Source organism: Trachypithecus francoisi, unplaced genomic scaffold, assembly GCF_009764315.1.
Source record: "Trachypithecus francoisi isolate TF-2019V2 unplaced genomic scaffold, Tfra_2.0 Lachesis_group11, whole genome shotgun sequence".
Lineage (NCBI taxonomy): Eukaryota > Metazoa > Chordata > Mammalia > Primates > Cercopithecidae > Trachypithecus > Trachypithecus francoisi.
This window is the reverse complement of record NW_022681456.1, coordinates 119,762,784-119,788,284: the sequence shown is the minus strand read 5'-3', so window position 1 is coordinate 119,788,284 and position 25,501 is coordinate 119,762,784. Positions and strand designations below refer to the sequence as shown.

The window sequence follows — 25,501 nt, the reverse complement described above, 5'->3', positions numbered from 1 at the left end:
TTAGGTATGTGCCTGCCTCGTTCTGCCCATGCAGCTTCTGTTCCGTTTGCAGCTGTGAGCCACGTAAGACTCTCAAGACCAAGCACTCATGAGTGCCTGGGAGCAAGTAGCCTGTGAAGGGAGGACTTTATTCCTGGATGTATTAAAAGCAGAGTCCCACCTACACCTCCCTCCTCTTCCCATTTATAAATCTACTTCTCCAGGAATCTACAGATTTTTGGGCTATATTTTTAGTCTGTTGATAATTTGAGAAAGTCTCCAAGGATCTAAGTCTTGGATGGGTAGGAGTCAATTCACTCAGTCTTTTTTGAAACCCTAATTGATGTTCAAAACCAGTCTCAATTCTGCATCTGGATGGGACATGCATGTTGAAGTACAGTGTGATGGATAAGAGCACAGATTCTGGAACCAGATTGCCTGGGTTCAAATCTCCGCCTCTCTCATTACTAGGGTTATGTGACCTTGGACAAGTCCCTTAAATGCATCGGGCCTCAGTTTCCTCATCTGAATCCGTATCATAGGGTTGTGTGAGCATGCAGTTGAATGAGCTAGTATCTATTCGTAGAAAGTGCTTAGAGCAGTACTAGGTGCACAGTAGTGTTTAGTAAATGACTATTAAGTAAATTAAATCAGCCTGATTAGAATTGCCTCCAGGTGCAAAGCACTATTCCCTTTAGACACTGTAACACACAAGGTCTTAAGGGCTGTAGGTTTAAGGAAAAGGGGCTTCCCCGCCTCGCCTGGCTCAATTCTACACCACAACCTTTTTATTCTATTGAATTAAAAAGCAAGTAACAGTGGGTCTTGACTTTGAACACCAAAGTTTATCAAGCCTCTTTCCAGCTTGACGAACGAGTCCACCTACTTCTCTCTTTATGCGAAAGGAAGAACAGCGACGCTGATAAATGCATTGAGTGGCCTGGAGCAGGTAGCTTGCTCTGTCAGGATCACTTTTGTGTGACTGCTGGGATCGCCGCAGTCTGCCCTGTAACTTGCTAGGTCCCTCTTGTACACAAGCCCAGGGCGTTCGCGTCGGTTCCTGGTGAGGGGGTTTCCACACGGTGGCCCTGGTTGCTTCAGGGGCTGGGCTGTGGGAGAGATTAATGGGAAGTGAAAAGAGAAACTGTTGTGCTTAACCGGCAGAGCTGTTTGGAGTGTGACTCTTCTTGTATTTAGGGAAAAGATTACTCATGAGTATTTTCTTCCATAGAATATAAAGAACCTCAAATTACTACTTGCATCCCCCACCCCCTTCTCACCCGCCTCCCTCCATTGCAGCGTGTCCTCTGCAGAAACTTCAGCATTTTACTCTCATTTCCCCTCCCAAGCGGGATTCAGTTCTGTATTTGCTTTGGGGCCCTTGTTTCCAATAAGCCACCCTATACTTTTTCCTGTTTCTGCCTGAGCATCTTCTGCTCTCTGGACCTCTCACCTCCAGGCACCTTCCTAGGCCCGAGGGACCAGGCCCTGACATGTGTCCCCAAATGGGAACTCCCTGTGTGAAGGAGAAGAAGGTCCATAATAACAAATTGCAGTGCCATTCTTGTTCAAAGGTGACACCATTGACAGTAAGGAGTTAGGTTTAAGGTTTTTACCAGTTTGAAAATGGAGATTTTGCTGGGCAACCCTCACTGCCACTCCTACCTCCCTGTGATTCCAGATACGTGTTTTCAAGGTCGTTGGAGAGAGTTGGTACTTCCCATATCCATGGACTGTTTTTAATAGGCATCACTTTCTGGCCAGTCAGGAGTCAAAAACAAAAACCTTTAGTGACTGTATTTTTTTCTAAAGATCATAAAGCAGTAACGCACCATAAATTATTTGAAATTCTCATTTGTTTCCATGTGAAAAAAAAATTATCCTAAAAACACCAAGAAAAAAAAAAACTCTTAAATGCTCATCTCTAATGTTCCAGTGCCCAGTAGTTGTTTTTTTGGTGCACTACAAAAAACGGGTTTTGGTTTTGGGGGCTTCCACAGGTGTAGAGTAAGCCAACTACCATTCCTCAAAACTACACTTTGCAAAGGAGCCACTTGGAATGCTCAGAGGCCCTGGATATTCTCCAGGGCATTTGAGCCGTTTGTTCCCCACTTCAGCAGGTAGGAAGAGCACCCCATGTCGCAAAACAGATTGTTCTTTGGCATGCCTGCTTTAGGATGAAAGGTGATTTTTTTCCAGGATCAAACTAAGGGACATTTTTATAACACACTTGTGAAGTCTTCTTAGCAAGTTTAAGTAACTTATATTGAAAGACAGAAGCTCCTCTTAGCAACACTGATGCCATTGCTCTATGTGAACTATTTGAACTATTGATTCACACCATGTGATTTTAGAGAATGAAGATCCATTGAACATCTAGCTTCTTCTGACAAGCAGTTCTTAAATTTGGTCTCATGTCTCCTTTTCATTCTTAAAAAGTAATGGAGACTCCAAAGAGCTTTTGCTTATGTGGGTTATAGCTATCTGTAGTTACCATATTATTATATAAATTAAAACTGGGTATTTACAAAATATTTATGAATGTAGCAAGTAAAATAGTAAGTCAACTCTATATGAATGCAAACATATTTTAAAATACATTTTCCCAGACCAAAAATAATTTGTGAGAAGAGTAGCATTGTTATACATTTTTGAAAGACTCTTGAAAGCCTGGCTTAATGGAAGATGACTGGACTGTCATCTCTGTTTCTGCATTCAATCTTTGCAAGATCACAATGTCATATGCCTTCTAGAACATTCCACCTAAGAATGAGAGCGAAAAAGGCAAATAATTAATATTGTTATGATAAGATGTTTTACTTCATAGGCACCCCACAAAGGTCTCGGGAACCCTGATGGGTCCCGAGATCACATTTTGAGAACCACTGTTCTAACTTATCAAAGATTTCCCACAGCAGGAAAATAAAATAAAACTATAGACTCACAGGCTCCCAGAGAGCCAACCTGAGCCAACCTCTCAATCTCTGCTCTGTACCCCTCTCCTGCCCACTTGGGTCCTACTCAGAGTTCAAGTACCACCCCACCAGGAAGCTCTCATGTCAGTGAGTAGAATAAAAAGGCAGAAGACCTGGTATCCTTACTTTGCCCTGTTACTCGCAGAGGCCAGCCTGATGGTTTCCCAGAGGCTGAGTGAATTGCTCTTCCTGGAAGAAGTGTCAGGGAACATTTCATTAGTTGGCAGCTTTGGAAGGTCAAGCCCAGCTCTGGAACATTCTTTCTTCAGAAGGACGCTGGGCTGCAATCAGATCAGCTCTGAATCTGAGGACCCTCCAACCACACTGACACGTGTCATAGTTCTGAGCCCCCAAGGGTGCCTTGGGCACCCTGAAACAGCCCCTGGAACTGGGCAAGGAAGGGCAGGTCTCTAAGACCTACCATCCCTTAAACACATGAAAAAGGATCTTTTTCTCATTTTGCCTCTAAATAAAAGCAAAAGTGTAAATCTGACAGCACACCCCAGAGTAGGGTTTGGTGCACAAACTGCTCCCTGAACCCCTCTTAGAGGCTGCTTCTGGGTTTGGAGAAGCCCCCAGTGGGGCGGCTCAAACAAGGGCTGGAGAGGGGACTCAGAGTTGAACATAAGGGCTCTTGAGATGTGGAGACTCAATTTTGTTAACTATTCAGAGATCTTCTCCCTTTATTCCAGCTGTCTAACTGACAAGACCTTTCTCTCTTTCTTTCTGCCTCACGCTCTCTCCAACAGGCTTGCAGCCAATTTACTGGAGCAGGGATGACGTAGCCCAGTGGCTCAAATGGGCTGAAAATGAGTTTTCTTTAAGGCCAATTGACAGCAACACATTTGAAATGAATGGCAAAGCTCTCCTGCTGCTGACCAAAGAGGACTTTCGCTATCGATCTCCTCATTCAGGTGAGAGTCTGGACTCTTGGCATATGCTCAACTTGGAAAGTCTGTTAGTTAGTGGTTGATCTTTACCACCCCTCACCCTGCCCAAGAAATCCCAATAGTGAGTCATCACAAGGAAGGGATGACGATGGAAGGAAGTTGAAGGAAGATTATGCTGGCATGAGCCAGTTTGAGGAAAGAAGAGGAAGCGTTTACAGACCAAGGGGGAGAATTTTAAGCTTAGGAGAGGAACCCAGTTTAGTCCTACGGGCACTGAAACTTAAGAGCTCTAACTGTGCCACTAAGGAGAAAAAGAAGGCTGGCCATGGTGACTTACTCCTGTAATGCCAGCACTTTGGGAGGGCAAGGAGGGTGAATTGCTTGAGTCCAGGAGTTTGAGACCAGCCTGGGCAATGTAGCAAAACCTCATCTCTACAGAAACTTTAAAAATTAGCTGAGTGTGGTGGCACACACCTGTAGTCCCAGCTACTCAGGAGGCTGAGGTGAGAGGATTGCTTGAACCAAAGAGGTGGAGGCTGCGGTGAGCTGAGATCGCACCACTGCACTCCAGCCCAGGTGACAGAGCGAGAACCTGTCTCAGGAAAAGGAAAAGATGCCATTCTGGCCCTTCGACTCTCTAAAAGTGATACCTGGGAGTGAGTGCAGGCTGTGAACTGCTCACCCGAAAACAAAGAGAGGAAGGAGAAGGACATAGAAGGGCTAGAAAAGGAAGTAGAAATGGGGGAACTGCCGATAAAGACTGGGAAATGGGAGATCCTAGTAGCCAAGGCCAGTTTAGAAAGGCTTCAAGTGGTTTCCCTTAGAAGCAGGACTCGTTTGAGGTAATGCATCTTGTAGCCTGTAGAAATCCTGAAAAATACAAGCAGAGGTCTCCTCTGGTTCATCTGACTCAGAAAGCTTGTCTAATTAAGGGCTCCTGAGACCGCGTTAGACGATTTCAGTTTAGTAACAAACATCTCTACCTGCAAAGTGTATTACTCGTGTGGATAAGGCTTCAAAGATTTGTCTCCGTTTCATTTCCTAAACCCTGTGGATATTTAGAAGGTATCTGTCTGGAAACTACATATGTCAAAGGGGAACTGTGATCTCAAGTTTATGCCTCTTGCGGGATTAGTTACTGAAGTACTCAAGGCCCTCCTTTTACTGAATCCCATTGCAGATCTCGACTCTAATGTAACTTGACAAAGGGTGAGGATCCTGCAGAACGTCTTGGCGTAGTCCCTAACTATGTTCAACCTTTATTTACTCCTGGAGACCTGCCAGAAGTTAATAAACTAACCGTCATGAGGAAACATCCCTCATTATAGGAGATGAGATAAAGCCCCAGCACCCATATCTCCCCTGTTCTTCCCAATTGCCACAGACCGTTTATATGAAGAAATGCTAAAGGAGAAGTTCCCCAAAATAAGAGATGTTATTGAAACTTGAAAATCTGCATCTCCAAAAACAAGTAATTTGGAAGGGACACAAACATACCTGAAATATTTTGTCTCAGATCATCAATTCTTTATGTAATCTCACAGTAAGAAAACTATAAAACAACTATATAAATAAATAAAACTATCCTAAATAGTTCTTTTGAACTTATTACAAAGTAATTCCCTTTTCTATTCCAGTGGAAACTCAGAGATATACTCAAAGAGGCAATGTTATATATCTGGAGGAAAAATCCCTACCTCTTTAGTGTTCCAATGAAACCATTCATGTAAAGCAAACAAAGGAAAATACAATGGTGGGTTTTGACTTGATTTGACTTGGACCTTGGGCAAGTTTTCCTCCCAAGTCTTCATAAATTTCCCCTTCATCCTATCTCAGGTGCCCCTTTTTATAGCTGGTTTATTTTCCTCCACAGTGACCTCTCAGCGTTATTTGTGAAACTGGGTTCTCTCTGCTCAAAGCTATGAACAAAGATATGTGAAAATCTGTCCGCAGTTCCTTGCCACTTTGTCCAAAGTCTTTGTCAGGTGGGCCACGTGAAAGATGGAGCTGCTGTCGAGGAAGTTACTGTCCGGTTAGAGGCAAGATTGCATTGATCTAAAGGCCAAAGAAGGATGGAGGAGGGCGAGAGCAGAGTAGGATGGGTCTCAGGAGAGAAGGAATGGAGTTCATTTGGACCATGAAGAATGGGTGGGATTGAGTAGGCAGAGGGTAATTGGAACAGCATCACCAAGTATATTTGGTTGATGGTGAGAATGCCTACCTGATGAGTAGAAGAGGCAGAAAAGGCAGGAAGGCCTGATAAGCCTGATGCATTAGAATGGATGTTGAGATGCTCTAGATCACAGTTAGGAGGTGGCAATAGACATTCATTCCATGAGTATTCACCAAGCAACTCTATGCCGAAGGTACACAGGTACGGGCTAAGGGAGTTCAGAGATTACAGGGGCCATTTCTAGCTGGATTATCAAACAGACCTCATAGACATGGTAATGGAGCCTGACTTCGAAAACTTGGAGAGGTAAACAAGAAGGAGATGAGGAAGTGTGTTAAGAAGGAGATGTAGGCCAGCATACATGGAAGAGGAATTCAGAGAGAAGGCTGCACATGCTAGACACTCCCTTTGAAACACGGTCAAACATCACTCACCATACCTCTCCGGATTGTCTGATTGCCTCCTCACATTTCAAACTGGTGGACTGTCTCCTGGAAGGCGTCTCTTGACTCCCATCCCTATTTCCCTAATTCCACTCCACCTTCCTTTCTCCCATCTTGTTCTACTTCCGTCTGGGCTAGGTGCTGTTTCTCTTTTATCTTAGAGCATTCTCTACCTCTGTCATGGCCCTTGACACATACACACACACGCACATACAGTGTTATATACATTGATGATTGTTTGCTACTCTGGATTCCTCCCCTAGAGTGGAAAGTTCAATGTGGGCAGTGATTGTGTTCTATTAAGCCGCCAAGTCTCCAGTACCTAACACCAGGGCATGGCATCCAGGTGACACTCAACAAATGCAGGTTGAATGATGACCCAGTTTGACAGTACCCAGGTTAAGAAGTTTGCATTTTATTTTACAGGTAATTGGAAACCACTGGAAAGTTTTGGTCAGGAAAAATATGATTGGAGCTCTCTTTTTGCAACAGACATTTGCCATCAGTGCATAGGGTAGATTCATTGGCTTACTTAAAGCAAGAAAGCTAGTTAGAGTCCTTGCTGTGATCCTAATGGGAGGCAATGAAGCCCAGACTGGATCAGTGAGATCAAAATAATACTCAGGCCCAAAGTAGCTAGCTAAGATAGGGAGCTGACCTGGAAGTAGTGGTAAGAGTTCATTTTTGAGCACGCAGTGCCAGTACATTCAAGAAGACTTGTCCTGTTCTCCAGTTGGAAATCTAAAATAAGAGGCAGGCCAGAGCTGGGAATAATAGATGTGAGCATCATACATCATCTCCATTATGTAGAATTTTATGAGCTGGGGATAAAGATAAATTTATACTGAAGGTAATTTAATTAAGGCACCCACTAGAAAGCCATGGACAGAATTTCAAGGTGATGCCTGCCAGCAGGGCCTACGGGAAAACTTATCACAGAACACAGGAGTATTGTGAATGGGTTTATAAGACAGAACTAAGAAGGAGTTGAGAAGACCCATCTCATGACGGGATCACCCAGCAAGAGGAGGAAGGCCACAGGCATTCTCCTTAGGCAGGGGCAAGATCTAGATTGAAAATCATTTTTATTTTCCAGATGTAATATTTGTCACTGTTTCTTCTGACGTGGGCTTTTGGCTTTAGCAGTTTGGTGTAGTGGAAGTCCTCAGGCCTGGGTTCTACACCTGGCCCTTCACAAATCACATCACTTCACTTGGCCTTATTTTCCTCATCCACAAAATGTGGTTCTCACCACATGGATCCTAAGCTCCCTTCCATCCTTAACAGTTCAGCCCAACTTCAACACTGAAACAGTGTTAAGTTTCTAGCAAACAGTGTAGCTATCTATGCTGTCTATATATGGAAACAACATTCCTTAACACAACTCCTCTCCAATGTAGAGAGGAGAGCACTGGACTCAATGAGTTATAATTACCTGAAATACGATTATACCTTAAGTCAAATACAGTAGACTCCCTGAATGCCACATTCTTTGACCAGCTTAACAAATAACATTTATCACATCCACTTCCAGGATAAGAATCCTCCATTTTCAACCCCTAGGATAAAGCAGGGAACATTTGCCATGTGCTTTAAATAATTATATGGTCTCTAACCGGAAGATTTCAAGGTTGAAGACAAATGGGATATTTCCTTTGGAATAGTCTCCCAGTTGGAGGATGTAACAGATGACAAATTTATAACATTTGTAAAATTGAAGAATAAATGGAAGGGATCCCACTTTTATAAAACTTCACCTGAACAGAATAATTTTGCATAGACCTTGGGCTACTAGATAGTTATCACATTAACTTGTTCTTGTTCTGAAGTAATTTAAATTCAGAGAGGTATTTGATTACTTGACTACTTTGAGACTCTGAGAAGACACATTGATAGGAAGGAACGTCTAGACTGGTTGGCATTTGAATTAACCCTTACTTAGGGTTATCCATTGCATGACATTCAGGTGGAATGGATTTAGGTACCCATTATTTTCTATGAACAAGGAAACCCACAAGTTATTATCAATTTAATTCATGTTACGCTCACTTGCTATCAATGCTAAAAAAGGGAAAGAAACATATGTTCAGAGTTCCTTCAATTCAGCAAAAATGTATTGGGGATTTGCTAAATATATTGAGGATTTTAGTAGACTAAAATCTGCAGTCTTTTCATATACTAGAGTGTGATTTTGCAAATTGTTTCTTCCCTTTCCAACCCACCAGAACCTTTGTCTTTGGAAATATGCTTTGCTTATATTTTTCAAATATAGTAAAATTTTCTTTCAAAGTTAAACCAAAAATACTGGTCTTTACATCCTATTTCTTGAATCAGTTGGCCTATTAATTTCTATTAAGCAATGGTAGGTTTCCCAGATTGAAGGACTGTGTCAACTGGCTGTTTTAGAATTAAGTCACAGAGTCCGCGCATATAGGTCACAGAAGGGAAATTGTAGCCCTGAAACGTGGGAGTTGTAGCAGGCATGACCCTTGTCTGAAGACACCAGAGTTAGCTTTTTCTTTACTGTGTCTTTCAGCAAGCAAAAAAAATGTGTATCACACGCCAGAGAAATGCTTAGATAGGTCACTTATGGGAAAGTCATTTTCTTTCTTTCTTTTTTTTTTTTGAAGACAGAGTCTCGCTCTGTCGCCAGTCTGAAGTGCAGTGCTGCGATCCCAGCTCACTACAACGTCTGCCTCCCGGGTTCAAGTGATTCTCCTGCCTCAGTCTCTTGAGTAGCTGGGACTACAGGTGTGCACCACCACACCTAGCTAATTTTTGTATTATTAGTAGAGATGAGGTTTCACCATGTTGGCCAGGATGATCTTGATCTCTTGACCTCATGATTTACCTGCCTCGGCCTCCCAAAGTGCTAGGATTACAGGCGTGAGCCACTGCGCCTGGCTGTCATTTTATTTCTTAGGCTCTTCACTTGTCCCATTTGTGAAGTGGAGGTGGTCTCCCACTCTGCTGTCATGTACTTGAAGAATGCAAGTTTTAGCAATGTTAGGGTTCTACTTTAAACTTACTAAACTTGGGAAGTTAAAAGTTGGAGAGACCTAGGTAGCCCTGCAGATGACGCTAAACATTGGTCATACAAGTTGATGTGATGGTAACATAGGGAAAACCAACTGCACAGTGCTTCCTTTAAACACATACTTATTTTATAAAGTTCTGTGTTCTCGAGAGCTTGTTTTGTTTATCTTACCTTATATTCTATATCCAGCTGTAATTGTTTTACTATATCTGTTTTCTAACAGATTTATTCTTGTCTTAAATATAATATTTAAATTTTCCCACAACCTGTTCCTTTTTTCTCAGGGTCTCTGTGTATAAGACATAAATATTAAACCAAATTTCAAATATTTGTTGCTAAGTAAAAGACTGATTTATTTTTGTGGTCACAGAAGGCACTCCATATTAAATTAAAAGGTTCATTCAACCGGTCTGCAAAAATACATTGAATGGAATGCTTAGAAACTGGGGCCAGGCCGGGCGCGGTGGCTCACACCTGTATTTCTAGCACTTCAGGAGGCCGAGGCAGGCGGATCACGAGGTCTGGAGATCGAGACCATCCTGGCTAATATGGTGAAACCCCATCTCTACCAAAAATACAAAAAGTTAGCCAGGCATGGTAGCACGCACCTGTAGTCCTAGCTGCTCGGGAGGCTGAGGCAGGAGGATTGCTTGAACCCAGGAGATGGAGGTTGCAGTGAGCTGAGATCACACCATTGCACTCCAGCCTGGGCAACAGAGTGAGACTGTGTCTCAAAAAAAAAGAAAAAAGAAACTACGACCAAGCAGAGTTAGAAAACCAAGCAGTCCTTCATTACAGGAATGGGCATGTTATGCACTGGTGTTTTCACTGTTGAATTTATTATATAAGTTAAGGGACCAAAGCCTAGGGCTTCATCCTGAACCCATCAAAGGTTGAAAGGGTCCAACAGAGAGAACATTCTGACACATCTAAAAAGTACCTCTCCCACACCAGGCATACTCTCACTTAAAAAAAAAAAAAATGGCCAGAAGGAAACTGAAGCCTCTGAATAAAAATCAAAGAGAAGAGAGAGCTGTTTGCAAATTTAAGAATGTGTTACTTAGATAATCTACATGTAAGATTACGTACATAGCAAATCATCACCTGAAAAATGCAGATTTTAATAATGTTAGGGTTCTACTTTAAACCTACTAAACTTGAGAAGTTAAAAGTTGCAAAACCCCCCTGGGAGAGGCTCTAGGTAGCATTGCAGATGATAAGAAGCATTGATTCCAGCCTTCTGAGAACAAGTAGTATATAATAAGAACTTTTAAACTAATGATACCCTTTCACTGATAATTCTATTCCTAAACAAATAGCCAAAGGAAGCCATCCAATAGTGGGCAAAACAGGATGCCCTTAACAATTCTATTTATAGTAGTTAAAAACTAGAAATTCCCCAACCACCCCCAGTGTGGGACTAGCTAAACACACTTGGGGAAGGTAAATATCATAGGATACACAGTAGCCTCACAGCCATTCGTTCACTCACTCATTTATTATTTCTTCAGTAGATTATGCAGGGCTCTGCAGGTCATATTCAGAATTTTACATGTTTGTTTGAAGACAAGTAGAAGCCATGTGTTTTAAGCAGAGGGTCGGCGTGGCAAGGTACGGAGGTGAAAAGTGGAGGCGGGGCCTCTTAGGCTGCAGTCTAGGAGCAATGGTTGTGATATTAACTAAAGTGAGGCTCACTGAGAGAGGAGGTGGTTCAAGAAACAGATAAAAGGCAGAGTCTGCAGGTCTTGGTGACCAATTTGATGTGAGATGAAAAGAAGAGAGGACTTAACGATTACTTCCAGGTTTTTGGTCTGATCATCTGAGCATTTACTGACCTAAGGAACACCATCTCATTTGTAAAGATATTTGTGTTAGACACATCAAATGTATGGTGCCTATATGACCTCCAGGAGGAATTACTTAGGAGATCATGGAATGTGGTTCTGGAGTTCAGAAGAAGTGCCTGGCTGGAGTAGATTTAGCATAGACGAGCCGATTGAAGCCGTGGGAGTAGATGAGGTTGCCCAAGAAGAAGGGCTGGTGAGAGACCTGGGGAACCTTACTGTTGAAGGGCTGGAGAAGGAGGAAGAGCAGAGAAGTAGGCAGAAAACCAGGACAGGTGGAAATCTCTGAAGCCATGGAGTATTCTAAGAGAAGGGAAGTAGAGATGTCTGGTAAGGATGTTGCTGAGAAGTCAGGCAGTTCCCCAAGTACCAACCATTGCCCTTTGGATCTGACAACAGGGAGGTGACCTGAGCAAAAGCAGATTGGAGAAGGGTGGGAGTGGGAACCGGAATGGAAGGTGAGGAGGTGGTGAGAATGGTGTTGGACAGCTCCTCTGGGAAGCTTGGCTGTAAAGGGAGGAGAGAAACAGGAGCAGGACGTAACAGGGAGGATGGGGACAAGGGGCGTGTGCATGTGGACAGGAAAAAAACTTGAAACTGCTTAAAAGCTAAAGGGAAGAAACCCAACAAAAGAAGTTGGCAATACGACCACAAATGGGGACTGTAAGAGCTAACTGTAAACTGGAAATGTCTGTATGAAATGATGTCAACTGGGGGAAAAAAATTCCATCCATATGAATGCGACTTTGTAAAACTTATGCATGTGCTTTAAATACAAAAGTACTGAAACAAAGAAAACATTTTTTTGCCAGATTTTGTGAGACATGTCTGTTCACACTTATGACAATTGCAAGAGACACCATCCATTGAGTGTTTATGATGGCAGACGTGGGGCTGGTGCTCTGCACATACCATCTCATTTAATCCTTACAACAACCCTGCCAAGTCTGTGGCACAGTTCTCATTTTACACACAAGAATACTGAACTAAGCCCTGAACTGTGGCTCAGAGAAGAAAATAGCTTCCCTAAGGGCATACAGTTGACAAACAGAGGAACAAGATTCAAACTTGGGACTCCCTTGCTCCAGAGCCCAAATTCTTTCCTCTAAAATTAAGTAACTTAAATAAATTTAACCCCCCTCAACAGCATCTTGCATGTTCTTTGTCCTTAGACATTAGTAAGACTGATCAGCCAAGTCACAGCAATATTGTTCACTCGCTCTCTCCTGTCCATTTGAAACACATTGTAATACAATAATGGAATTTAGGATGCTCAAAGAACATGCCTGGCTTGTGACGTAAAGATCACCAATGCAAAACTGTGTTTTGTTTCTGTGTGTGTGCGTGTGTGTGTTCGTGCGCATGCACCCAGGAGTATATCTAGATTTTATGGGCCCGAGGCTTACAATTTAGGCAATATGAATATTTCTAGAACTCTTCCCAGGGACCTGCGCAAGTGAAGGGCCCCAAAGCTCACTAGCTTCATGGCACATCTACCTCTGCACATGCTTGTGTTTACATGAACTGTGTATGTATGTGTGAAGACAGATGGAGGAACCAATGAAAACCATGGTTCTTTAGCCAGTACGGCTCAGTTCCATTGAATAGTACAATAGAAGCCCTAGTTAGAACCAGTCACTGTGTTTCTTTTCTGGGAAGAGAGGGGAGATTTATTAAAAATCAAATGGGTGGCCGGGCACAGTGGCTCACACCTCTTAATCCCAGCACTTTGGGAGGCCGAGGTGGGCGGATGACGAGGTCAGGAGATCAAGATCATCCTGGCTAACATGGTGAAACCCTGTCTCCACTAAAAAAATACAAAAAAATTAGCCAGATATGGTGGTGGGTGCCTGTAGTCCCAGCTACTCGGGAGGCTGAGGCAGGAGAATGGCATGAACCCGGTAGGCAGAACTTGCAGTGATCCGAGATCGCGCCACTGCACTCCAGCCTGAGCGACAGCAAGACTCCATCTCAAAAAAAAAAAAAAAAAAATCAAAAATCAAACGGGTTATGAATTTTCCGAAAAATGCCCTTTGAATTTCAGCCATTAGCTAAGTTAGATATATAGTGCTGTGGCACATGCTCTTTATTTTCAGTAGGCAAATAAATATAACTTATTATTTTTAAATATATTCTTTATCCCAGAGACTGTTTTGGGGTTGGTTGGTTGGTTGGTTGGTTGGTTGAAAAAGGGTCTCACTCTGTCATGCAGACTGGAGTGCAGTGGTGCGATCACAGCTCACTGCAGCCTCGACCTCCTGGGCTCAAGCAATCCTCCCACCTCAGCCTCCCGAGTAGCTGGGACAGTAGGCATGCATCGCCGCACCCAACTCATTTTTGTATTTTTTGTAGAGATGGGGATCTCACTATATTACCCAGGCTGGTCTCAAACTCCTGGGCTCAAGTGATCCTCCTACCTCTGCCTCCCAAAGTGCTGGGATTATAGGTGTGAGGCACAGCACGTAGCCAGATTTTTTGTTAATAACACCTTTCGGATGTGATCTCCTCTCCTACATATATGAAAATTTGAAGAATACATCAAGAGAGCAGGCTGGGTGTTGAGGCATGAAGGGACACTGGAAATGGAAGAAGATGGAGGGCCGTCTTCATGTACTTAAAAACCTGCTATAGACAAGACACATCTTCTGTGTTACTTCAGAAGCCAAAACTAAGAACCAAAGTACAGGGATTGCAGGGGAAGCCAGATTTCACCTCAGCAGAGAAACTTTCTATCAACTAGAGCTGTCCAAAAATGGTTTGCTTGGGCCGTGGCCAGCTACCCATCACTGGAATTACCCAGCCAAAGCCACTTCTTTCTGGGAGAAGGGGAGGTGGGAGACTTTTAGTGAGCAAAGTTTGAGTCAATCTAGGAAACCTCTAGAATCCTGTCTAGGTCTAATATTCCAAGTTATTATTGGGGCACGCTGTCACTGCCAATCATATGCGCACAGTGCATGCACAGCAAGTGGTCCCTCTCCCCGTGGTGGTGATGTGTTTTTGCTGAGCCGGCCGCATTCCCTGACCGAGCCCCTGGTTGCTGAGGAAACATGTCTCTGCATGGAATGACTCAAATAAGGCCACACTCCTGGGTCTTAGAACTAAGTTTTTTCCTGGCCCGGTACCCGGAACCTCAGGTCCATGCTCCCACCCATAGCCACCTCATGGATAGCATTTAAGATAACTCCTGATACCTTATTAGTCTCGTAATAGGTTTATGGTCTAGGTAGGAAACTGGCTGAGTCCAGTTGACCTGCCCCTCCCCCTGCTTCCTCCTGCACACTCAGGAAGAACCCCTCTGTCCCTGCTCCCTTGGCCAGCGTCAGTATGGGAGGCTGAAGCGAGCCTGCGCAGAAGGGAGGTGTACGGCAGACCACGTGTCAGCCCCCCAGAGGCTTAGCCCACCAGGTCAGGATGAGTTATCCAGCGAACCCAAGACTGGGAGAGTGACCTCAGTTAGCCTTCTTTACCCTTTCTGGAAGGGGAACATAAAGTTGGCTGTGACCCAGATACTCCTCTGTTCTCCATGTAAGACCTCCTTAGAGATCTACGCACCTGTCCTAAGCCACTGTAACAAGATCAGGAATAGTAATGATGGGAGTGTTCCCGGCGCCGGTGGGGGTGGTGGTAAAAGCAATGACTAGTGTTTACTGAGCTCTTCCTGTTTGCCTCACGCCATGATGAGCTCATTACATAGACCACCTTATTGAATCCTTACAATGATCCCACAAGGTAGATGCCATCAACATCGCCATTTTATAGATGAGGAGACTTAAGGGGCATGCCTGAGGAGGCATGACTCCAGAGTCTGACTCCAGAGCGTGGCCTCTTCACCATGCTGCTGTCTTTCCTCAGTTTCTCTCTCATGAAAACACAGAAGGAAAAGTCACCTGCCTGCTCTCCAGCCCTTGTTTGAGCCACCCCAAGCCCAGAAGCAGCCACCAAGAGGGATCCAGGGAACAGTTTGTGCACCAGACCCTACTCTGGGTGCTTCTTGTCCTTTCCCTCCTTTAACCCTCATAGCAAATGCTGGAGGTCAGTGCCATTATTTGCATTTTGCAGAGAAGTTCAGGGACTTGCTCAAGGTCACCTGGTGCACAGGAGTTGGGACTCCCACCCAGGCAGCCGTGCCCACCTCTGCAGTCAGCACCTCCCACCACCACACCAGCTCGCCTGGTTAAGTGAACCAAGCTGAACACCATCACAGACACTAAATTTATATTTCCTGGCCTCCCCTTCCAAAATGGATACACTCATTACTGACCTTTTTTTTTAGTAATAGTAATCATCAGGAACACATTTTTCAATGTTTTCATTTTTCTATTCCGCATACTACCAAAAAAAACATTGATAAAACCCAGCAAGTGTGAGGCCATGTAAATTAGCAAAAGTTCAGGAAGTCATTACACTAAACCAAAAGAAACAAAGTGTTGATTAGGGGCTTATTTTTGTATGAGATTAAAATATGAATCATTAAAATAGGACTGTATTTCAGGCTCCTTATCCCCGCCTCATCAGAGACATCACCATGACTACTAGGTTTGGATTCAATGAATTCCGAAGCCGTTCTCAGCTCTCAAATGCAGTCATGTGTGCCATGGTTCTCCCTTATACATAGCAGTTTCAAAAGTCTGGTCCAGGACACCTCTGTATCTTCCTGCCCATCTCCTTTTAATAAAATACCTAAGTGACATGGTGTCTGCAGGTCTTTGAAGTATTTTGCTTTATTTAGTCATGATACTAAGTAGTGGCAGAAAGTTATACTAACAGCAACCAAATTTCAAAGGTAGAGGAAGGAACAAAGTCAAGGCGAAAACACAAAATTCCCTCAGGAATCCCTTAGAATCGGGTATCCTTGGAGCTTTATTTAGTATCAGTGATAGAGGAGCGGGTGTTTGTAGAAAAAAAGAAATTAATATGGAACATTTCTCAGGTCCATGCTGAACTTGAAAGAAAAAATAATATAGCAATAGCTTCAACCCAAAATATGCCTTGAATTTAAGTTGGTAATTAAAATATTTATTTAAAAAATCGCTAAAATTAGAGACAAAGGCCTATTGTTTGTTATTACTGCTGACTGCCTATCTGTGTGTGGAGAAGGGTGTGAGGAGATAGTCAGAGGCCTGTGATATTTTAAAGATTAATCACCCACCCCTAAAGGGTTTTGAGGCACCTACCTGCATTTTCAACTTGGATCTAAGAGTCAAGGGGTGGGACAAGACCATGACATGTTTTGGGTTTGTTTTGATTTTGTTTTTGTTTTTTGTTTTGTTTTGTTTTTTGCTAATTAATCCTTGGACACTTCAAATACCAAATATATCAGAACAGAAAGGTGCCCGCTCAACCCAACCCCTACTATCCTCTGACTATGGCCTGACATCTCTAGATGATTTTCTAGAGACTGTGGAACCTTGGAACAATGCCTGTGTGCATTTTTAAAGGAGGGAAGCATCCCAGAACATGCCAGTTCCTTACGGAGTATCTTGAGTAGTTACCACCTCTAACTGGACTTGTGAATTTTTTTCATGTTTATTCTTTTCCTGCCTAGGATTGAGGTTGGTTAAAAAGGCATATTTTTCTCTGTAGGGAAGATTTCTATGAAGAATCTATGAGTTGTCATTAGAGCATTACAAATGTTCTTAATGACTTCATAATTCTTCGAGTAATCTGAAGTGCACGCTAAGATAGATGTAAAAAGAACATCGTCACAAATATAAGAGCAATAAATTGGGATCGTTTAAATTCCCTGCCATTGTTAGGCAGCTACTGAAGCAGTTCAGTAATGTGGGAAAATATTCAAAACCTAATGTGGAGGGAAGAGAGGATACCCAACTATTAAAAGCCTGATTCTAACTATAGAACTGTAGATAGTATTAACAGGGCTTCTGTATCTTAGTGATGAGATTCTAGGTAATGTTTTGTTTTCTTTCTGATTTTCTGCCTTTTTAAAACATTTTTGGGGCCGTGCACAGTAGCTTACACCTGTAATCCTAGCACTTTGGGAGGCCTAGGTGGGTGAATCACTTAAGCTCAGGAGTTTGAGACCAACCTGAACAACATGGTGAAACCCTGTCTCTACTGAAAATACAAAAATTAGCTGGGTGTGGTGGTTCACACCTGTGGTCCCAGCTATTTGGAGGGCTGTGGTGGGGGGATCACTTGAGCCCAGGAGGTGGACGTTGTAGTGAGCCGAGATCGTGGCACTGCACTTCAGCATGAGCAACAGAGTGCGACCCTGTCTCAAAAAAAAAAAAAAGTATATGATTTTCATGATCAAAAAAGTTTGATTTAAAACTTCACATAGCTGTGACCTTTTGAGTTTCAAGTGCTGCATTCGGTGTCCCGTGAGCTTGGTGAGGGTAGGCGGTGGCAGGCCTGTTTTCTCCCCAGTTATATCTTTGGCACAGTGCCAGGCACATAGCTGCTGCTCCGTAAATAATTGTTGGAAAAAAATTTTCCCATTTCCTGATTTTCCTTTCCTTTTTCTTTCCAGGTGATGTGCTCTATGAACTCCTTCAGCATATTCTGAAGCAGAGGAAACCTCGGATTCTTTTTTCACCATTCTTCCACCCTGGAAACTCTATACACACACAGCCGGAGGTTATACTGCATCAGAACCATGAAGAAGGTACTGGAAGAGGCTTCTCTTTTCTTGCCTGAGGTTTAGACAAATCCAAGAAGTTTAATTGTTAACTTGATAAGCTGGTCTTATTCGTGTAAGTTCACTTTTCATTCAACAGACAATTACTGAGTGCTTACGATGTACAAGATACACTCTTGGTTCCCTGAAGCTCATAATCACAGTGAAGCAGTGAGATGGGTGTACACAGAAGCACAGAAGCGTAACCGTATAGTAGGCACTGTAAAGGTGTGGTGGAAGGGTCAGTGACAGCCAGGTACAGGAAGCAGGGTCTGCTCATAAAGGAAGCAGCTCTGGAGTATGCCTTAGAGCAGTGGTCCCCAACCTTTTTGGCACCAAGGACCAGTTTTGTGGAAGACAATTTTTCCACCAACAGTGGAGGTGAGGGATGGTTTGGGATGACTCAAGTGCGTTACATTTATTATGCACTTTATTTCTATTATTATTACATTGTAATACATAATGAAATAATTATATAATCCACCATAATGTAGAATCAGTGGGAACCCTGAGCTTGTTTTCCTGCAACTAGATGGTCCCATCTGGGGGTGACGGGAGACAGTGACAGATCATCAGCCATTCGATTCCGTAAGGAGTGCACAACTAGATCGTTCACATGGACAGTTCATGATAGTGTTTGTGCTTCTATGAGGATCTCATGCCGCTGCTGATCTGACAGGTGGAACTCAGGCAGTAATGCGAGCAGTGGGGAGCAGCTGTAGATACAGATAAAGCTTCACTCACTTGCCCACCGCTCACCTCCTGCTGTGCAGCCCGGTTCCTAACAGGCCATGGACGGGTACCGGTCAGTGACCTGGAGGTTGTGGACCCCGCCTTAGAAATCCAGCAGGATTCTGATAAGGTTGAAGTGAAGAACATTCCAGGCAAAGAAAATGACATGAGGGTGGCTTAAGGCTTTTGGAACAGAGAGCAGTTAGATGACTTGGATTATAGAGCTTATCTTCCCCCACTCTTTTATTACAAAAAATTTCAAACATACTCCAAATAAAATAAAATAAATAAACCCCTCTGAGCCATCACCCTTGCCTTCACAATGATCACCATTTTGTCATTGCAGAGCTAGTTCAAGGGGCTTACCTTGGAACCAGAGTGTGGAGAACTTTGATTTCCGGAGTAGGGAGGAAAGAAATGGGAAGTCATTGAAGGTGTTTTTAGCAGGGGGTAATAAAAGCTGGAGGAAGGAAAGAAAAACACCCAAATCTATGAACTCAGTGTTGGGTCAGGGCTTTCTGCATCAGGCATCACAGGAGGCTGGTTAGAGTGCACTCAGTGTCCGTGTTTATTTCAAGTGTCCCGGGTGTTCCTCTTAATCATTATTAGAAAGCAAAAGACCAGAATTTAATTTAGGCCCTGGACCTAGTTCCACAATAGGTGCTGGGGCCCGGAAACAGAGTATAAAAACCTTACTTGAGGCTGGCCGTGGTGGCTCACGCCTGTAATCCCAGCATTTTGGGAGGCCAAGGTGGGCAGATCACGAGGTCAGGAGATCGAGACCATCCTGGCTAACACGGTGAAACCCCGTCTCTACTAAAAATACAAAAAAAAATTAGCCGGGCATGGTGGCGGGTGCCTGTAGTCCCAGCTACTCAGGAGGCTGAGGCAGGAGAATGGTGTGAACCCGGAAGGCAGAACTTAAAGTGAGCCGCGATCACGCCACTGCACTCCAGCCTGGGTGACAGAGCGAGATTCCATCTCAAAAAAAAAAACAAAACATTGAGCCGGGCATGGTGGTGGGCGCCTGTAGTCCTAGCTACTCGGGAGGCTGAGCCGAGATGGCACCACTGCACTCCAGCCTGGGCGACCAAGCGAGACGCCGTCTCAGAAAAACAAAACAAAACAAAACCAAAAAACACCTTACTTGAACACCATTGCATTAAACAGTTGAACAGCTCGAGCACTCAGTGATGGATCGTGCCTCTGAGGGTCATGATACCCACATCCTCCCACTCGGATCGGTCAGACAACAGATGTCCAGACGTGCACCAATTGCTTCATATGTACTTTTCCTTAGGTCCAGATTACTGGGGACCTCCAACTGTGGTCCCTTGGGGCATTTCCTTAAAATGATTGCTCATCCCCAAGAGCAGGGCTAACATTTTTGTTTGGTTGTTGGCAAACCAAAAGATGAGAAGTTTCTTGTTTTTCCTAATTAACACTTCACAAAAGAGAGCCTGACTCCTGACGACTGACATCACCTCCTTGTGCCAAGCATTTCACAGCAGGGCCCCTCGCTTCCGTGATGGAGAACGAACAGCATTTTGTGCAGGCTCACTGCCTTCCTCTCATCCTTTCCTCCCCTCACGCTACCCTTGCTAAATTTAGCAGCTGCCCTCCTCGCCCAATTCGGTTTTTCATTCTTTTGCTCTTCCTGCCATGTGCATTTCCGGCTTGCATAATAGCCAGCAGCCACTCTAGAGAAGAGGAGGTGGGTTTACTGAAGCTTGACATTAAGGCAAGAAATATATTACCTAGCCTGCCTTTCAGATACAAAGGGTATGGGATGGGTTTTCTTTCTCTCTCTCATTATCTCTTTCTCTCATTATTTTTTTTTAACTCTCATTTGGAATTTCTAGCCCCATTTTATTCCTGAGTGTGATTGGAGGCTTATGGTCTCTCCTCCTCACAGATCCTTCCTCTTTTCCCCTTGGCCTGATTTGACTCAGAAGTAGGTGTGTTTGTTGTTCTCATTTGCAGGAGCTCAGCAATAGAGAAAGCTGGCTTACTCTGAGAGCTACTCTCAAACCAAGTAAATACAGATGTGCCACCGCATATGCCGTAATGAGCTTTCTCTCAAGTATTACGATGTCGGTAGTGGTGAGCTCGGTAGGTACGAGAATGGCGCTAATGAGGCTGAGGTCAAGGGTGTCATTGCTCTGCAGACCAGTTAGCTCTGCTTCAGACCCAGCTCTTAAAAGTAGAGCATTTTCAGAGACCATTCCTTAAAGCTGATGGCCAGGAAGCAAAGTCTGAGAGCATATGTCCCCCTCCTTTGTCTATTCAGACAGGGCGCATGTGCTCCGATGAACAGATGCACACGACAAGGAGAGAAGTGTAGGTCTTTATCAGGTGGTATCCAGGGAGAACTGTCCAAGGCACAGAGGTGACATGAAGAGGTGGCCCTCTCCCTATCCCCCTGCCTTTCAGCTATATAGTGCCCTTGATGACAAAGAGAACAAGTAGAGAGGTGCATGAATCAGCACAAGTGTCCTGCCTCCAGCTGCTTCCTCTCTCTTTCCCTTCTTCTCCACTGAAAAGAAAAAAATCCAGCTCAACGTAAATTGTTTCCAGAATCAATACTGTTACATTTAATTATGAAGGATAACAGATGATTGATGTGGGCATATGTTAACATACAGAAAGCTCTGGTTCTGAAAAAAAAAATCTGTCAAGTGAAATTACACATACCAAATATTACTTCCCCAGTGATTTTTTTTTACATAACTGGGAATACAGTTCCATATAAAAGTATGTTAACCCAAGATGACACATGTTGCTACCAACTTGACATAAGTAAGTAGGTAAGTGGGTAGGTAGGTAGGTGGGTAGGTGGATAGGAATGACAGAATGGAAAGAGAACAAGGCCCGACTCAGCTGTTAAGCAGCCTGGCACAGTGAAGCATGCACGGTCAAGTGCAAACACAAGGCATCATTCAACCGCCTTGTGATTTCACCTCATTGTGGCCACAAACTTAACCAGTTCAGACATTCATAATTTCACAATGGGCATTTATGTCACAGTACAAATGTGTCTTGCTCAATCTAGCACCAGTTCCCCACATGTATCCTCTATGACTTTCTTACATTGAAATCATGCCTTCCTTAGTAGCCACGTGACAGTGCTAAAAGCTAGGAAGTTGGTGTTAGCTCAGAGGTTCCCCTCCATGCCCTGACAGTAGACGAGGATGATCATCCTGCTAATTCAAACTCTCTATATGTGAACATTCATTACCTCTATAATGTACTCCATTCTGAAATCACATCATGCCTTGAGCAAAGCAGTCCTCAGATTACACTTACCTCTAGAAAAACCAGCATTTTCACCCTTCTTCCTTACTTATCAGTTATGGGAAGGGAGGGTGATTTTATATAATTTGATTAATCTTATAATTTTTCACCCATACCAACACACTTATGACAGTGACACAGGGCTCCATCAGTAAGTAAGCAAGGACTACATATCAGATATTCAGGCAAAACCAGAACCAGACCATCCTCAACAAACTGGGGTGAGTGGGTGTGTGTGTGTGTGTGTGTGTGTGTGTGTGTAAGTGTTTTAAAGGATGAGATCTGGAAGTCGGGAAACCAGGTCCTAACCCTTCATTCTGCCAGAACAGATCATAAGGGCTAAAGTTTCTCATTTCTCTGACTCTGTCTCCCCAGTTATAAGAAGGGGATTAGACTAAATGGTTTCTGCAGTCTCTTACAGCTCTCAAATCCCCACATTACATCCAAGGAATCTGAGTCTTCCTGGGTGATATGAAGATAAGACGTATTCCCTTCCTTCGGGGTCTTGAGCATCTAAAATCTAGAAAATCATAGCAGTGTCCTGCCTGGTGTTGCTCAGAAGCAGGAGAAAATCTCTTCTGTCCTGATTTGTCTCACCTTATTGAGAACTTCAGATAACATTGCCCCTCTGAGAGTGGCAGCAAGAGTAGTGTCATTCACTGATTTCATCATAAAAAGCTCAGTTTAAGGACATTCTTTTTCCTTGACTGTTATGACTCATTTTATCTTTGTAATATGAATTAGAATGCAGGTAGGTAGTTATGTAGAAAGGAGGTAAACAATGATATTACTTCTTTCACAAAAACCAGGAGGCAAAGCATCTTTAGAAATAGCAGACCAGCAAATGACTATAAAATAAATTTATTTTATCACGTTGCAGGTGTGTTGATAACTTCTTTTCATACCTTAGATTCTTTTATTTTGGGTTTTATCCCCATATATATATATATATAATTTAATTGTCACTTGTCCTCTGGTGTTGGAACTACTTGAATATTGGCCCCCTTCAAGCTCAGTGGAAACATAAAATAGGCCTCCCTTCTGGGCTAAAGTCTCTGAATGGGACCAGCTCCGCAGAACTGCCCCATGGGACTGGATGTGCAGTCTGTAGGGAGAAGGAGCAAGATCTGGATTTCTCCAACGTTCTCATCCCATCACCCCCTTGGAGCTTGATAATTTCAGCTCTTCAGTCCCATCCTTTCCTCTGCCCCATCAAAGAGATTATGGAGCAGTGATTCTTAATCACTTTCGTGTGCAGATATTCACAGATATACAGGGCTGAGATTGTTTCTGTAGTACTGGGTGCAGTTTAAGGTGGCAGTTCTGCTCTGGGACAACTCTTTATCACGAGGTAAATGTGGAAATCGCAAGTGGTGAGAAATTTCAAGCCTCGAAGTACAATTGATCTCAGTTTTTCTTACAACTAGCACATGGGAATGGCTCGATAATTGAGAGAAGTCATTTCTTTGTGAGAGATGGAGAGGGTGGCGTGTGTTCTGTGATGGCCCACAGAAGTTTTATTTATATGATTGCTTTATTGAGGGGAATCGTACCCCTCCTGCCCCACCACCAAACCCAAGTGCCGAAAGACTGCTTTGGCAGAAGGAATTTGTATACAATTTTCATGAGATAATTAAAGAAGATGAGGTATATGAATCTGCTTCTTAATAACAAAAGAATAGCTAACAGTTATTGGGTCCTTGTTGTGTGCCGGCCCTGTTCTAAGTTCTTATATGTTTGAATCATTTAATCCTCACCACCACCCTATAAAAGAAGGTGATATTATTATCTCCACTTTATAGATGAAAAAATAAAGGTTAAGAGCAATAAAGTAACATGCCCCAAAATCAAGTAGCAACGCTGAGATTTAAACCCAGGTGGGGTTGATGCCAGTGCCTGCATTCATTCCACTGCGCGGAATGAGGAGACCAAAATACATTTTCATAAATGTTTGTAGTGCAGGAGCCCTGAAAATAGAGCACATGATTGAAAGATGAGTAGAAGTTGTGGAGATGAGGACGCCAAAGCAGTTTTCAGGTCACCTGACTGGGGTACAGTGTGTGGCAGGTCCCCTGCTTACGTTACTGCCAAATTTATACCAAAAAATGTCAAAGATGACTTTTGAGACTCCAAAGTATGTCTAGTTCATAATATTAAAAACTCTTGCTGAATTGGACTGAATTCACCCTTGTAGATGATTAACTCCCTTGGGATGGACCAGCTTAGCATCATGAAAATCTCCCAGCCTGTGAGAACTGTAGGTTCTGAGCCAGGCACCGGCTTCTGAGAGCAGAAGCACTGGCTGTCACCCAACCCCTGAGGAGATCACGCCTTGAAAGCTGGCCCCTCACTACAGTTGCTTAGTAGGCACCAGGTAGATGCAATCGTTAGCTGCTCAAGTCACATCCTGTTATGGTTGTTGTAAAACCACTCAATTCTCTAGTTTTGCTGGAATCGTGTTGATGACTGCAGGGTCAAGGAGGCTGTGGGCTGGGGTTTGACATCTTCGTTACACATATTAACCGTGTAATACATGACGGAGCCAGAGAGCATGCTGGCACGTATATGCATGCACTCTAGATCCCCCGACTACCTGGGTTCTAATCCCAGCTCCCCAGTTTACCGGCTGTGTGACTTCAGGCAACTGCCTTGGGTCTCAGATCTCCACCTGTAATAGAAGGAAAATGACAGGACCTATCTCAAAGGGTTGACGTAAGAAAGAAATGAGTCTCCAGCCTGGGCGACACAGTGAGACTACGTCTCAAAAAAAAAAAAAAGAAAAGAAGAAAAACAAGAAAGAAAGAAATGAGTTAATATGGAAAATGCCCTTAGAATAGCCAAGCACTCAGTAAATGTTACTCATTATCACGATTCAATATTTCTGACTATTATTTGGTTGTTTTCCCCCCTCTTTTTATGTAAATTTTTAATTGGGATGAAATACACAACATTTACCATTTTAACCATTTTTAGGTGTACTTCGGTAGTGGTAAGTCTATTCACAATGTTGTGCAGTTGGTTTTTCCTTCCACTTTTCTTAACCATTCTCAATATCACAACTGCACGCACTTTGTGCAAACATCAGGTTTGTGCACCTTATACGTAGGGAAGGGCTGTTGCCTCCCTCGCTGTTATCCAAGAACACCTTCGTGGATTCATCTGCACTATGGTTTCTGTGGGAAAATACATTTAAAGTGCCAGTCTTCATTACTCTGACAACACAGCCTGTTTGGAAGTGAGCACTGCTTGCCTTCTATGTTACCTGGCAATACCTGCCGAGCGCTGAGTCCTCCATGACCCCTTTGGAACCTTTGTATTAAACTTCTGGCTGTCTCCTCCCTTAAGAACTACAAGGTTAGCCTTTTTGCACCCCTTTCTGTTCTGAGAATCTTGAATCTGGCAGCAGGTAATGACAGGTCCCATCAGAAACAGGTCAAGATCTTGACTTCCTGCTCTCCCTGGGAGCTGGGCCTCTGAGCACCACTTAACACCTTTTT

The 25,501-nt window shown here is 43.5% G+C and overlaps 1 protein-coding gene across 4 annotated transcripts in view; it reads left to right on the top strand.

Moving 5' to 3' along the window:
- Window positions 1–25,501, top strand: part of ETV6 (ETS variant transcription factor 6) — a 255,374-nt gene that overhangs the window by 190,823 nt on the left and 39,050 nt on the right. For all 4 annotated transcript variants that reach the window (XM_033222848.1, XM_033222846.1, XM_033222845.1 and 1 more), the window contains 2 exons: window positions 3,704–3,868; window positions 17,832–17,966. In XM_033222848.1, coding sequence (XP_033078739.1) covers window positions 3,805–3,868; window positions 17,832–17,966 — 199 coding nt within the window. In that variant the 5' untranslated portion in view covers window positions 3,704–3,804. The remainder of the gene's footprint in view (window positions 1–3,703; window positions 3,869–17,831; window positions 17,967–25,501) is intronic.